This window comes from Chiroxiphia lanceolata, chromosome 5 (genome assembly GCF_009829145.1).
Source record: "Chiroxiphia lanceolata isolate bChiLan1 chromosome 5, bChiLan1.pri, whole genome shotgun sequence".
Taxonomy (NCBI): Eukaryota; Metazoa; Chordata; class Aves; order Passeriformes; family Pipridae; genus Chiroxiphia; species Chiroxiphia lanceolata.
The window spans coordinates 72,173,686-72,190,009 of NC_045641.1; the positions used below are offsets into that span (position 1 = coordinate 72,173,686).

Sequence of the window (16,324 nt, forward strand, 5' to 3'; positions counted from 1 at the left end):
TGGGCTTGCTTTGATAAGGATTTGTAACACTTTTTCTTGGGAACAGCAACTCAGGGCTGCCATGAGAGAGCAAATCTGTGAGGACTTGGGGTCAGTGCCAAGGAAAGTTCTGCCACTGGTGGTAATTCTGTATGAACAAGCTTTGCCACTGGGAATAGTGGTGGATTAGTCTCCAGACAATGCTTGGCCATCTGTGACAGGTAAATATGGAAGGCTAATAGTTTGGGATAGGCCTTCCTTTGACATCTGTATTTTGCAACCCATTTGGGGAAGAGTTTCGCTCTATAACACACAGGCAGTCCTGTATGTTCTTACCAGTCTTACAGCTAAACTGTTTTTCCTGTCACCAGTTAATACATGTGGTGTGTGAAAGGACACCAACATTTGCTAAGGAAAATGTCTTTCAAGCCTGGCCTTTAGACCAGCTGGTGATTGGGACCATGTGAGACTAGGTATAGTTTATCATTCTAAAGTAGTCAGCTTTGGACGAATCATGAACCTCTATTTCCAGTTTATAGGACTATCACTGGACAAAATAAACCCCAAAGTCAGGGAATTTCACAAAATTCAGTTTATTGCCAATTAACATGACCTTTCAATTACTGACTGCAGTCTCCTCAGAGTGTACCTGCTCCTCTCTTGTGTGCACAGCCATCATGCTCAGGTGGTTCTTCCCTCCTTACCTGCTTTTTCTCTCATCTGTTGGATGGTGGTGATGTTCAGATTGTGTCACTTTGATTTAAAAAACTCAAACTAACAGCAAAAACAACTTAGTGAAGGTGCGCAGAGACCTAAACTCCGTGTTAACCTCCTTGGCGGCTTGTAGGTGAATGTGAATGAGTGCAATCCTTGTTTTCAGCAGTGTCAGAAGGAGTTGAGCAGCCAGGGGGACATCAGGATTGTCATGTCACCCTGCTTGTGGTGTCACTGCCATCAAGCTGTTTGGTGGCTGTGTTTAAACACTAGTACCTAGACATTTCTGGGCAAAGAAAACCAACCAAAGCACACTTACAAATGGAGGAAATGTCTTTCAACAGGACTGAGGAGTGTTTCTTTCGATCTCTCCCCAGATTGCCTTTTCAAGGTGTGTCCCATGAACAGATATTCAGCCCAGAAGCAGTACTGGAAAGCCAAGCAAGCCAAACAAGGAAACCACACTGAAGCAGCACTGCTGAAGAAACTCCAAGTAAGAGACATCTGTGTTTGTAATCTTATCTCAATCTGCAGGCTGTGGAGTTACAATGGCACGAGAAAAAATAATAAGTGTCTTGGGAACCACTGTGATGGGTATTATTATGCCACCATGGCAACTCTGTGTTCTCCTTAACTCTCCTACCTCCTGGCTGGCATTTGTTGCCCCTGGCTTGGTTTTTGTCTTGCTTTGGACTGAGGGCTGTGCCTGTGCTATAAGCAAGGTATTGCTTCCAGAAGTTTTATGAAGTAAAAATGGAGTTTTTAAAACCTGGTTTAAATTATGCTGGAAGTCCTTTCCAGGAGTTAGGCAGAAGAGTGGACGAAGATATGTTCTCAGTACTTTAGTCTGGAAATTCCTCAGCATTGTGGTTGTCCTTGCTTTCCTTCTGAGTGATTCTTTTCTGAAACATTTTGCAGATTCTATTTTGCCTCAGATACAGTGTGGATGGAGCAGCCCCTCTGTCTCTGAAGAACAGCTGGCCTGATGTTATAGCTGAATGCACAAGGCTCAGTGAACACAAGGGCATGTCAAACCTGGTGACAGTGCCATGGGCAGTGGAGAGGCCGCCAGTGCTCCCAGTTAAAAATGGCAAGGCAGGCACATGGTGTGTGGCCAGAGTTACACAGCCATTAATGGTAGGAGCTCAGAGTTTGTTCTGTGGTTGTGTTTGACCCAGACTATTGTGCTTAGCCTGGATGTTGCCAGCTGTGACCTACTGGTTTTGTTTTGTCACAAAGTCTGTGTATTTGTAAGCAATTAAAACCCCAACGAGTAAAAGGAATGGTGACAGTGAGAAGCTAATCATAGGCCTTTTTTTTTTTTTCTCCCCTTCAGGATGAAATAAAGCCCCTGCAATTACTTTTTGTGCTTGAAATATTTAAAAATATGTTGTATCTAAAGTGGGATCCATACATTGTGACTGAGCTTCTATTCTGGATGATAAAAAAAACAGAATCAGCATCAGCATTTTGGTGCTAATATTATCAGTTCAGTGGTGCTTGCATTTTAAATGTGATGCCATTTCCTTTATCTTTGTTTCCGTAGCCAAATACAGGTACTGATTTTGTAGAGTTTAAAGCAATAATCATTCTCTTGCAGCATGCAGCAGAACTGGAACAAAAGCAGAATGAAAGCGAGAACAGAAAGCTGCTGGGCGAGATTGTAAAATACAGCAATGTCATACAGGTAAACCCATTGAAATCCCTCTGCCTTCTCTCAGTGTTGGAAGGGAAACAGTTGTTTTATTTCAAGGTTACAGTGAAAATGAAAGTAACCACTGTAATCTGGATTGCCAAGGGTCAGGTAAACACAGCTTGGTGAAGTTTACAATATTGTGCTTTTCTGCCTTGTTTTAAAGCCTGCCAGAAGTGCTGCACATTGGTGTTTAAATAAGATGTCATAATAAAAATTCTGTGTATGATATTTGGTGCTGCAGTTTGGAATCTGAACATAAATATGTGCCTTTTATTTGCAAGATTTATTTCCAAATTGTCTTGTAGAGGTGCTGCACAGCTCCTTTTAAATCATTGAAGTAATTTGTATTTCCTGACATATAAATGAGACAGAAGCTGTGTTCTTAAGTGCAGTACAACTTTCCTGTAATGGATGAAATTCCTGAAGGTAACACTGTAATAGACCTGGTTAATGTGTGCTGTAAAATTGATCACTGACACATTTCTCTCAGTCTGAGATATATCATCAGTTTAGTTTTCCTAAACTGTACTATACTTTGATAACTCTCTTCTAGTTTTATTTTGTCTTTATATATATTATGAAAAATCACTACAGTGTGAAACCTGCAATTCTCCTTTGACTGGAGAGAGAGAAAGCATCAGCTGTCCTAATTATTTTAATTATTTATTTTAATTATTCTCTGTTCACAGCTACTGCATATAAAAAGTAACAAGTACCTCACAGTCAATAAGAGACTGCCAGCCCTGTTGGAGAAGAATGCCATGAGGGTGTCTCTGGATGCTGCAGGGAATGAGGGATCCTGGTTTTATATCCAGCCCTTCTGGAAGCTGAGAAGTGAAGGTGACAATGTAAGTGGAGATGCTGAATGTGTGAGAGGGAGAAGGCAGAAAGTTTCTAGAAGACACCTGATTTCTTTGCTACTGGCCTATTTCATAATGGATTAAGTTCAGGAAAAAAATACTTCAAGCAGTGCTTGGGACTATTGGCTTTCATGGGTAACTAGAAGCTGTTTCCAAATTATATGGTCTGGAATCTGAACTGTTGCCACATTCATCTGAGCCTCTGCTGACCTCTCTGTTGGGGCATCTTTGCTAAGTCTGCCTGTTGTGTGCAGTTTTACAAAGCTGATAATAAGTCATAGACTAAATTTTTTTAAAGGGTTGGGTTTTTTTTAAATGTTCCAGGCAAGATTTTTATTTGAGAGGTCAGTAGAGAATCTCTAGGAAATACATCAGTCTGTATTCCCCCTCAACATGAAAGTGGTATCTATGACTGGAACTCGGTTGGATAGTGTGGGAAGTCTTTTCTTGGTAGGTCTCAGTAGGAGCTTTGCATCTTGGTAAGAGGAAGGGCACATAGGAAACCTCTTTGCTGCAGATCTGAGAGCTGTGCCCTGAGATCACAACTTGGCACTTCATTCTCTTGGCTGTGGCTTGGTTAAGTGCCCACTGTGGAGAATTCAGATCTGGGAAGGCCACATATGAATTTTTGTGGTTTTATAGTGTAGATCTGGCTGGGAATGTTTGCCCCCTCTTGCCTGTGCAGTGATCAGTGAAAGCTCTCTCAGGATCACAGATGGGAATGCCTCTTTTCTCCTGGATTTTCTCTTGTTAACTTTGTGGTTATCCAGCTCTTGGGATGCCATCCAGGATGACTGTGGTTGCTTGCAACTCCTTTAGGCAATCTGTTGTGGAGAGGAGAAAGACTGCATTCCCAGCTCCTGGTCCAATGTCCCTAAAGTCAAAGTCTTTTCCTGCTTCACGTAGTGATCAAAAGGGTGTGTGAAAATCCCTCTTTTTCCCAAAGCCTGTTGCAGAGAACTAGAGCAAATGTAGCCCTCTGGGGGGGTCTCTGCATGGCTTTTCAGATGGGGAAAACAATTGTTGTGGATCAAACATTAACCTGTTATTCTTTTCCCTCTTAGGGAAGAAAAAAGGGTGACCATTGCTTTAAGGTTTTGCCTTAATTTCTTAGAGTAACATCAGTTCAGCATCTTCCTTATTTCTCATACCTGAAAAATAATTACATGTCTTGCTCTCCAGAGTGAAGACCTGGGATTCCCAGACTGTGATCTGCAAAGCCAGTGTGAGCCCTTACACCTGGAAACAGCAGAATGATCCTAAGCCTTATAAGTCATCCTCAGCACTACAGAGTTTTTGATTCAATTTTACACTATTGAGCTCCCTTAAGAGTTTGGAAGCAGATTTGCTGATCTAAAAAGGTTGCAGGTGATCAGTGATCTCTGTAACATCCCATTCCACAGACCTCTCTCCTAGTTTGTTCCCTGTGGGGCTGTATCTGATGCTCTCTGAGTGCTCTGTGGGAAACTGTCAGGCTCACTCCTAACGTAATGTCCTCTTTTGGAACCTGCCTGCTGCTCATTTTCTGTCACCAGGTGTTGCCTTTCAGGGCTGGGATTATAATTTGTAGAGGAAATTTCTTGAGACCCAAGTTGTTCCTCATTTCCACCAGGCCCAAACAGATCTGATAATTTTCTTTGCAAACTTCCGGTGATAAACATGACTCCTTTGGTAGCTTTCTCATAACTGCTCTGGCACATTTCCAGCCCTTCAACAGACCCAGAAACCAGGCAGCTGTTGCATGAGGCTTAGCAAGTGATGGGGGAAATCCTCATTTGCTTCTCACAGATGGAGAGAAGGCCAGACTTCTACCCACTCCTTTCTTCTCAGTTAGTCCCAGGCATGGAGCAACTTAGACCTCTCAGTGCATAGTTTCTGTCTGGAAACTTTGTGGGTTTTTAAATTTGTTTTCAGTTTCCTGTATCAAGGAAATTCCTTAAGAAAACATTTTAGAAAGTCTTTCAAACAATAGAAGTGAGTATTGAATTACTGCTTTGAGGGCTGCTACTGTGCTAGGTTACCCAGGCAAGGTAGGTCCAAATATACCAGATATCCTAAAAGAAATCTGGGGGGAAGCTGTGATACAAGAAGTCATGTGTGTGACTCTTCTGATAAGTCATCACAGTTGTTCAGCCCTATGAAATGTTTTAGAACTTAGTCTTCTGAAGGAGGGTTAGCTTAGATTCATTAGCAACTGATTAGTTATGCAAATCAATGAAAGTAATGAAAGAATATGGCTGAAAATTTACGGTAATTGGCATAACTGCAATATTTACTGCAGACTTTATTAAGTCTTCATTATTTATAAAGCTCTGCTTCAGTGATTAAGGCTAGAGCTGGTTCCAGATTGTTCGAATAGCAGAATAATTGCTAAAATTTGAAGTGTGTCAGCTGTGCCACTGGCAGGTGTGGACATGGAGTAGCAGGGCCTTTGGTGTGCAGGGCTAACTCCACTGCATTCAAGACTGAAGGGCCTTGTAGGTTTAACTTGAATTCAAAAACTGGATTCTTACTGGCTTCACTGTGAGTTTAATCATTTGTTGGAAGTCTCTTATCTAGACCAGCAAAGATAAGAGTTTTTTCAAAGGGATCATGAATAAAATCCTCAAAAGCTGTGTGTCTGAGGCAACTTTTCATGGCTGTGTGTAAGGAAGAAGTCCCAGAGACCTGTCAAACTATTACCCACTGCTGGCCTACAGCACACTGTGTCCAGCTGGGCTGAAGAGTGGCTGAGGAAAATGAGGAAGAGCCGGTGTCAGTTTTAATTTTGTAGAGCAAAACTTTAGGAATGTATTGCTCTGTCTTCTCCGGTCTCCATGTGGTACAATTCTACAGGCAGAAATAGGGGCACCTGGGCTTGTGGGTGCTCTGCCTTCAGTGTTTTGGGCATGCTGGGGTGTTATTTGGAGCCAGGAATAACTGGGGAGGGGATGGGAGGAAGGCAAGAGAGCAAACTTGTATAAGAGAACAGGATTTCTGTCATTTTCTGCATCACTGGTGGGGAGTGTCTGGGAAAAAGTGCTGTGAAATTGCCTTTATCCTTTTCCTTCCCAACCACTTATGGAGGTTTGAAACCTAAAGGAAAAGTAGAAATGAAAAGAGCATTGGATGCCTTGTTGCTCTTTTGGTAGCCAGTAGAGCTGACCAGCACTGAGAACAGGTTGCTAAGGTGGACTTGGAAGCAGGGGAGGAGTCTGAGACAGCAACCCATGACCCCACATAACAGCTCTTCCTCAGATGTGTGCCTACAGCAAAGTAGAAAAAGATACTTAATGATGCTCTTACTAATTAAAGTTATGATAGTCCTGGTGTACATGCAATAATTCTGAAGTCCCGATTTCCCTTTGCAGGGTGCAAGCCTGGTGGTATTTTGGTTAATGAATTGTCTGGTCATAACTTCTTAAAACAGGCTGTAAGTAATGTGTGTGTGGAGCATGGCATGCAGGAATGTATTGCACAAGTAAACCGTTGTCTTAAAGGCATCTCGTCATTATTTTGGTTCTGCTATTGAATTTGTTCCCATTGTTTGGATAAAATAGGATTTTTGTGTGTTGTCTGAGCATGATGACACTGTCTTGTGCTGCTGTTTATTTTAGCTTTGTTGATAAAGAACAGGCAACCTTCTTTTTACCTCTGCAATAAATGGACCAAATTCACGTGTTTGGAGTGGACACAAGGTTGAGTCGGGCTGTGCTTTTCCATAGGAAATGTGCTGATCAATGCAGAAAGCCGTTTTGTTTCTTTAACTTCCAAAAGAAAGCATGGCTTGTGCAGCATTTCATATGGTAAAAAAAAATCACATGTAGCCACTTGTCTTCATGTCTGTGTGTGCTTAAAATTGCTGTGAACAACTTAAGCAAATCAGGACCCGGGCACCAACCAATCTATGTGGATTGATCTTTTTTTATTTATTTCTTTCCCCCCTTCCAGGCATGAATTGAATTCTACATATGCAGTCTCAAGCAGTGTTTTAGGTCAAAGTGGTTTTCCCTGTCTGTATAGGTAAAAAATTGCAAGGGCATGAGAATTGGCTTGTAGGGAGTCAGTTAGGAATTCCTCTTGTAGAGAGAAGGTCTCTCAGCTGATGCACCTGGTGCTTGCACTGAGCTCCCAAACACTATTTAGAAAGTAACAGCAGAGGGGATGGAGTGCATTTTTCCTCTCTCTGACTTTGCAGTGATTTATGTTCCTCTCTGGATTGCAGTCATGCAATCTAAATCACAGAACTCCCGAGCCTGTCATCACTTTTGCCAGAAGATAGGCCACAGAGCTCGGGAGCCACGATTATTTTCTAAGTTTTCTCTGCCTTTTGGCTGCAGTAAAGAGTAGTTAATGTAATTTTTAGATGAATTGAAGTGCTCTTGGAATTCATAGATCATATCTATTTCATGGCCTGAGTTCTGCTGAAACACAGGTGACGTGTTTACTGGGAATGTGAGGATTCATTAGTGGGAAGTATTGAACCCTGTGATTGCAGAGCATGGGTGAACAGAGCTGCTGTGTGAATTGCCTGTAAATAAATTCCCCTGGTGACGTTCCTAGAGCATGCACTTGAGTAATTGTCTAAAAATGTAACATTGCTTCATTTTATTGGATAACTACGTAGGTCTAAAATGCACTTTATTTCGACTTGCAGGTTGTTGTGGGAGATAAAGTTGTTCTCATGCCAGTCAATGCAGGGCAGCCTCTGCATGCTAGCAATATTGAGCTCTGGATAACCCTGGCTGCAAAGAGGTGAGCTGAGGGTAGGGAGGAGGGGTAACTGCTGGTCTGAGATGTGTTATAGAAAGCTGAGAGAACTGGAATTGTTCAGCCTGGAGAAGAGAAGGCTTTGGGTGACCTAATTGTGACCTTCCAGGACCTGAAAGGAGCCCACAAGGAAGATGGAGAGAGACTATTTCCAAGGGCCTGGAGTGCCAGGACAAGGGGAAATGGCTTCAAACTGACATAGAGCAGGTTTAGATTGGATATTGGGAAGAAATTCTTCCCTGTGAGGGGTGGTGAGACCCTGGCACAGGTTGCCCAGAGAAGCTGTGGCTGCCCCATCCCTGGGAGTGTCCAAGGCCAGGTTGGATGGGGCTCTGAGCACCCTGGACTAGTGGAAGGTGTCCCTGCCCATGGCAAGGGGTGGAACTGGAATGATCTGTAATGTCCCTTCCAACCCAAGCATTTCTATCATTCCGTTCTATTCTTTACTGGTAGCCAGAACCCACCCATGGGCCCACCGTGGGCTCTAAGCCAGTATTAAACATTGCTTCCAGCCTGGCCTCAAAAAAAACCAAGAGAAATATTCTTGGTGCAGTTGTGCCTGGCGCTGAAAGCTTTGTGAGGTTTGCTTGAAGTACCTCAGACTCTCACTGAGTTAAGTCCTTGTCCAACATCTCTTCAGGATGTTTTTTGGAGGCTTTCAGCAGACAGAGCAGCATTTTGCCCACCCAACCTTTTCCAGTATCAACCTCATTAACACTTGGGATCTTCAGGCCCCATGTTAGGAACTGTACAAATATGTAGCTAAGCCATGTCCCCTGCCATCCTAGATGTGGTGTGGTCTTTTAGAAAAATAGAATGTCTCAAAAAGAAAGGGACACCTCTAAGACTATAATTGTTTTTGTTGTTGTTGTTGTTGTTATTGTTTTCTTTTTTTTTTCTTTAAAGGTAAATGCTGTCAACTGTAACACAAGCTGGAAATAACTTTGTTCATGAATTCAGTAGTTATCGAGATGATGTCCTGAAAGGAGTAAGTATGATTTTAGGTTGTTTTTTGAATCTGAAAAATTATATTGTATAAGACTGTAGAGAAATATTATATGGTGAATAAAGAAGTGAGGACCTTGTGGAGCTGTTGAGGATCCCTCACTAATGCCCTTCAACAGGTAGAATGTTTTTCCTTTGTATTTTTGTCTTACTACATGAAATTTGGATTGTTCTGGCTTCCAGCCCCCTTCCCCTCCCACAGAAACTGAGGAGCACAGAAACTGAGAAAAGATGAGGTTCAAGCTCAAGATGATGAGAGTACAGAATAGCTGTGACACTTCAGGTTATGCCAATATGTTAAAAGTGGTGTAACAGGCCTTGCAGAAGGGAGTGAGGCATGAAAGGTGCCAATAGCTGCAATAAGACAACATAGCTTTAAATACTGGGATATTGCACAGTTTTATGCCTGCAGATCAATTTCTGAGGTAATTTACATTCCATTTTAAAGATATATTTAATTTGTCCTCACATGCACCTCAATAAGTCATTATCCACTGGTTACTTTTCAGTGGGTATCAAGGTACCAGCAGTTTTGAGGAGGAATTGAAAGGAAAAATGGCGTATTTGTGTAGACCTGTTTGGAGATAGTGTTTTAAGCCTTAGGAAGAGGCAGAAGGAAACAAAGATGATGCCAGCAGAAGAAAAGAGAGGGGGAGCTGGTGTTGGTTGCAGAGAAGAGGAGTTGAGATATGATATTAGAAAAATTCTGCACTCCCCTTAAATAATAATAAGAGGGATTAGAAATAATAAAAAAATCAATTTAGTAAGGTTAACTAGAATTAAAAACCACCTTTAGGTTAATTGTTACCCACTCTTCATTGCTAGTACAGTTGTAGAAAATGAGTCCAGCAACTTTGCTTACCACTTCATAATGTTTTGTTTTCATATGATTTCAGGGAGATGTTGTCAGGCTATTCCATGCAGAGCAAGAGAAGTTTCTGACCTGTGATGAATATGAGAAGAAACAGCATATTTTCCTCCGTACTACATTACGTCAGTCAGCCACTTCTGCAACGAGTTCTAAAGCACTGTGGGAAATAGAGGTATTTTTTTTCTTCTTTTATAAATATTGCAGGCCTGAAGGCCAGGGTTCAGTGAAGAGACTTTGCCACAACATGAGTCATTCATAGCCTCTTGATATAGCCTCGTACACCTCCCCGTGACTATTATTATTTTAAGAAGCAGTTTGTGTGGGATGAACCCTGAAGAGATGCTTTATTGCAGTGCCTGGGTGGGGAGAGGAGGCTTCCTTACTCTATTTACCTGTGCTAAAATGAGGAAGAGACAATTCCAAATTCAGACTTGACGGGAATGGTGTGATTTTATTGAAGCCAGTCAAATGATGCTCATCTATCCTGAGCTTTGAGTTTTTGCATTTACCCTCATGTGCAATATAGAAAATGGAAGTTTTTGGCCAGCAGGAAGTCTCAGAATTGTCATTGATTCCATTCTTCTGCAACAGGACACATTTTAGAGTTAGCTTGAACAAAGGTGAGGTTGTGAATGGGGGTGATTTTGAGAAGATGACAAACAAATATATATTTATTCCAACTGGGAAAGATTGGAAATTGTCTCAAATCCTTGTTATTACAGTAATGTAACTTCTATACCCAGAAGTTCTTGTGTGATGAACATACTTTTTGCATATAAAAACTAGAGTCCTTAGGCAAATGGTTGAATTTTCTCTGGGCTGTCTGGAACAGAGTGAATTGCACTGGACATTACTCCTTAAAAGAAGCAGGCACTGCTGAGTTTGAAGAAGGCAAATGACTTACAGCTCAGTAGAGGGGAAAAAAAGAAATAACCTCTGATACTTCAAATGATACGGGGGTATTTTATCACTCGAATGAAAATTTTTCAGAAGCCCCTGTATTGCCAAAAATGAAGGTGGTATAATTGGGAAGTAATTTAGGATGGTTTCACTTTTGCTCTTAAGTAGTGCCTGGTAGTGTAGAGCAGCTACTTCCTTAAGCTCCAGATTCACACCATGTTATTTTAAAGGAAAATTTGGCTCAAGAGGCTTGCAGGGAGTGGATTAATAAAGCATGAAATGTAATAGGAGGAATATTTCCTGGCACCTGGCAAAAAATTAATGTAACTAGTCGTTACCTGTGGTGAGCTTAGTGTAATCACGGAGTTCCTCTCTGTGGCAGATTGTTTGTAATGGCATAGTTTACATAATTTTATTTGGAATGAACTGTAAGAAAAGTCAGTGATCTAAATATGATCTTGAGGAGCATGATTAAAATCTGTACTTCTCATTTTAGGTTGTCCATCACGACCCTTGCCGGGGAGGGGCAGGACAGTGGAACAGCTTGTTTAGGTTTAAGCATTTGGCAACCGGGAAACTACTTGGCTGCAGAGGTAAGGATGTCAGTTAGACAAGTGTGTTTGCAACTTGGCTGGTTATTATCTGGTTAAGGCAAAATAATATTGTGACTCCCCAGAAGAGCAGCTTAATGTCTTTTAAGACCCATAATTGTCCTTAAAATCAATATGTCTTTGACAAGCTGGAATAGAGCAGATAATACCAAGTTTATGAAATGGTACAGTCTTGGATTTTTTTCATGGTTGCAAGAAGCTGTGAACTTTTGAAGTCACATCTAATTCGTATTAACACTGGTCTGTGTCCAAGTTATATCTGTGGAATGAAAAGCAGGTTGTTTTTTTCCCCGCTGATTTAGTTAGGTCTGTGCAGGATTGGGTCTTTTCACTTATGCTTGAAGTATGAGTGTGAGAATTTACTACAAGAGCCAGTTATAAATCACTGTGTGTTAGTGAATCCCTGAAAAAAGACTGAGTTGAGTTAGTGCAACTTCTGTATGCAGACAACTCCTTAGTATTGCCAGGGTGCTGCTTTAATTTTCCAGCTCCTGTCACAGCCTTCACTGATTTGAGAGTAAGAGCAAAGAGGCGCTATCAGACCTTTACTTATTCTAATTATGTGAAAATCAGTGTCAAATCATAAACAGTGGACTGCTAATAATAGATAATTTTCAACAGTCAACCAGCACTCCCACCTAAGAGTGGGAGTGTTTTCCTTTCTGCTTACAGTGAGAGATGTTCCTAGTAGGAATATTTTACTCAGACTAACTAAGCTGATAGAGAGTCAGGAAAGGCATCAAATACTCTGATGGGCTTCCTTCTCCCACCACACCCAGAATGATCTGGCTCAGGGATTTTCAAGAGAAAAATCTTCAGGTGAAGAGTTGTCGAACTCGACCTTTCTACCTTTGGAAAGAAAATCCCCATTGGGAAGACCTGTCATATGGAGAATACAATTGGTAGAGCAAGAGCTGGAGGAGCTTTTGGGTTGAACAGAGGTGCTATGCTGTGACTGGAGAGCAGCGTTAGTGACTGTATCTATGAAGTGTGAAATACCTGCTGGTGAAGATATTAAAAAGCACTGCTATAATAAAAAGCTGTGAACTGTATTTTGCACAGTTCATATGTCAGGCACAACACACCAGCCAGCCAGACACGTCAGAGATTTATGAACAGGCAGGCAGACACCTCATGTGCGTGATCCAACTTAAATCAATTGGGCAAAGCTTCCTGAACACTTATCTGTGCTCCTGCAGCACAGGGAGATTACTGATGGTATGGATTATCAACAGCGTCACACATTGCCATGACCTGATTTTGTTTAAGCTTCCATGATAAAGATATCTAGAGTGGAATAATAAGTACAAACACAGGGACGAAATTCCCAAATCTTTTAAGCAGTCTGTTGTTAGCTAATGATTCTGTCACAGTTTGAGCTGTTGTAAATCAGGATTGATCACTGTTTATACAGTCTTTTTCTATTCTGTCCTCCCTTAAATCAACTTGATGTGTACCATGGAGACTTCTGCAGTGGAATGTACCTGGGTCAAGCCTCAGACAACGAGCAAAAGTGTCCTTCAACCTGGGTGTCTCTGCTCCTCCACAGCTGGGCTCATACTTGTGTGAGCCGATGCTGTGCTTTCTCTTTTTCTCTGTGCCAGATGTAAACTGGTTCTTCTGGTTGTGACCTTGTGGGTCACTGCTGAGCAGTGTTGTGAAGGGATGCCACTGCAATTGTTAAGGCCAAGAGATGATCTGGGGACTAAGAAAATGAAGATATTGCCTCAGAGGATTTAGTAATTTAAAACTGACAAAGTTGTTTCAATACTGCAGCAAGTTAGAAAAAAAGAAAAAGTGAAGCAATATAAAGCATGTAAACAAAACATAGGGTGAGTACTTGTAAACCTAATTCTTATAAACTTGAGAGAATAAAGCCAGGATGTGTAAGTCCTAAATTCTGTGTTCCTTAGATTTACAATCAGCCACCCAACTTTTGTTACCTTTGACCTCTGATACCTCTGACTTCCGAAACAATCTCAAGCAGTAGGAATTTCCTTTAATCCTCTTGGCATTATTTAGCCTAATTTTAATTACTGTGCTCTGAAGTTCTTTAAGACCTACTAATACCTTAAAGCAACCTTGATCCTTCTACCAGACTCTGGGCTGAAGGTGAGCCGCCCTGAAAGCCCCACTGCTAAAGGAGTGGGAGACATTTGGTAACTGCACATACCTGCGTTGTTCATTGACATTGGGAACATTAAGCCACAGGCTCAGACATTCCTAAAAGATTGAAATCATAAAAAAGTGGAACCAAATATGCAGCTGAAAATTGGGAAGAGAAACTGTTGTCTTTGGAGACAGTGGGAGTTCCTCTGTTAGTGTCAGAAGGGCTTGATTTCACCCAAAAGAGCTGAGCCATATCTTTAGCAGGAGATTTAGATTCTAAGCCACCAGCTAAGATCCAGGCTGCAGACTTTTATTCTCATCTTTACAGAGTCAGCAATCTCTCAGAAAAAGTTCTGTGAAGATTCTTTTTTTAGCCCTGGTTACAGCAAAATGACCCAAGTTATTTCCAATCTTGGTATTTATGAAGAGGGGCTGTAAGGTTATGTGAAAATGGAATGTTTCAAAGTAACAAAGGTTGTCCCAAAAGTCTTTCTGGTGCATGTTGCACATGTAGAATGCACATGTGTAGAATCTCTGTGTGTGTGGGAGTGAACTGCAGTTTACTCAAACAGCCTTTGAGATGTTGCAGGTTGGGCCCACACAGCTGTGCCTTTCTCATGAACACACATAACCTTTTCAGTATTCAAGATAAAAATCACTTTGAACTGAGTATCAACTTATCCATTGTGCTGAAACCAAAACATGCACCTTTAGTACTGTGTACAGCATCTCTAGTTCTGTGATTTCCAAACTAGATAATTTGTCCTGAGACTACTAACATTTGCTGTATGAGGCTGTTAAACAGAGATATGTGTGCCCATGCACACACAAGAAATGCAGGATAAGTCTGCTGTTTCAAGTTCAGCTTCTCAGATGAGGTAAATGTGGCTAAAGTAATTAGAAAATATATGTACATGTATCAAATATTGCACTAGACAATAGATAACCACAGTAGGTTGCCTGTGAAACATTGTGAACATGGAAATAATCACAGTGCAGAAGTTGTAAGGAAAAATCTGTGATAATTCTGTTTTACTTAGTAGAATAGATCAGAGTTACTAGATACCTTGGCCAAGATATGGCAGTAAGTATGGTGAGGTAATTGTCTTTAACACTAAATTAGCTGTACTATACTAAATAATTAAGATAATGCAGGTAAGATGGCAGCCCCCAGTGTTTACATTTTGTGCTTCTGTAGAATTGTGGCCATAAACAAGGGTTCAAGTTATTCTGTGGAAAACTCTCGCTTTCTTAGAGAGTTTGCTTTCCTATTCCTGTGAGAATGAAAAGACAGGGTTTAAGCTGTAAAATGGATCAGCTCTGATCAGAGTTTTGTTCAAAACTCTTCTTAAAGTCTCACATTAAACATTCTTTCAGCTTTGGGATTTTTTAGCATTAATGCACAGTGGGGTTTCTTTTGAAGGTAGGAATGGTTGAAACCAGTTGGCCTGGGCAGCACAGGGTTACATACACAAGGTGAAATGACAATTATATGAATATTCTGAATTGAGCAGGAAGTCCAGTCCAACTGCTGTCCCTGAGGTGGTGCTGGCAAGGACCTCCGGGGTGTGGGGAAAAGGGAATAGTCTGTGCTGGAATAGGGTCAGTGAGCTGAGGTACCAGGGGCACAAGTGGTTTGGGTGGGATAACAAGAACTGCTGAAGTTGTGGGACTGTCAGCTGGTTTTTCCCTTGTTCTGGTCTAAACCACTTGCTGAGAACTCTTGGATCAATGGCCAGTAAAAGTTACTTGATATTCCTCTTGTCTTTCTTGAATAAGTTCTTCCCCATATTATCTCACTCGCTTTTTGTCAAAATTGTACCAAACCACCCAATTTCTTCTCAGAGAAGCTTATGTACGTTATTCATCTTAGCCTAAGATTACTGGTTAAACTTTGCTTTTAAATGCATTTCTGTTATGTTCTCAGGATTAAGTCCATGGCAGGGGGTGTGGAACTAGAGATCTTTAAGGTCTCTTTCAGCCCAAACCATCCTGTTGATTAAAAATATTAGCCTGCTATATATTGTTATAATAATTTATTTGTCCAGGCAGACAAGCCATACTTTTTCTAATAAATTTAATCCTGTTGTAAAAATCCCTTGATCTGGTTCATGGTAAAGATAGCTAAGTGCATGTTCAAGTTCATGTTGATAGATAATGATCCTCTTCTGCCTCTGAATAGGACGTAGTAAAGAATGTCACAAAAATAGAAAACACAGCATTTAATAAGATTTTTTAAAAGATTACATGTTTGGATGGGTAATAGTATCCTCGGCTTAGCTAAGATAAAGAAATGTAAAATGGAAATTAGTTCTTGAACTCGAGGTATAAATCAGGATTAACCTCTTGAAGCCCTGGAGAACTTCTCTGTAGTTTTATGGCCTTTTCCTCCACCTCCTTAAATAGCTGTGGAAAATGGGAGTCCTGCATAGAATGTTTTATTAAGGCAGCCGAGACTGAATATTTGAAGTCCATATTTTAGGCATTTTGTTTTTGAAAACTGGGTATTGACAGAGATTATTTGTATTTAGGAAGCAAAAAAAAGGAACCATTGTTATTTTTTGGGGTGGCATGGAAGCAAACCTTGGCGAGGGATTTATTCACCCACTGGTCATGCAGCTCACGTGGAGGAGGAGAACATGGTGGCAGATGCTCTGTGGTTTCCTATTACCTTTAGAAACACTTTGGCAAATAACTGGATCAAAATGGCCTTGTTAGTAGATTGCAGGTACCTTTTGCTCAAGGAGAAGAGTTTACAAACCGGAGAAGGTACCAGGAGGTGGCAGCATCCACCAAGGTCTTCGCACATTTAATCTATTGGTACTGCGGG

General features: G+C 41.2%; 1 protein-coding gene across 1 annotated transcript in view; it reads left to right on the forward strand.

Annotated features, from left to right (window-relative positions):
* Nucleotides 1-16,324, forward strand: part of ITPR2 (inositol 1,4,5-trisphosphate receptor type 2) — a 239,252-nt gene that overhangs the window by 33,657 nt on the left and 189,271 nt on the right. Inside the window, 10 exon segments of the mRNA XM_032688283.1 lie at nt 1,071-1,186; nt 2,294-2,380; nt 3,079-3,237; nt 7,886-7,955; nt 7,958-7,983; nt 8,905-8,936; nt 8,938-8,986; nt 9,900-10,046; nt 11,271-11,345; nt 11,347-11,367. Of these exon segments, the coding sequence (XP_032544174.1) occupies nt 1,071-1,186; nt 2,294-2,380; nt 3,079-3,237; nt 7,886-7,955; nt 7,958-7,983; nt 8,905-8,936; nt 8,938-8,986; nt 9,900-10,046; nt 11,271-11,345; nt 11,347-11,367 (782 nt within the window).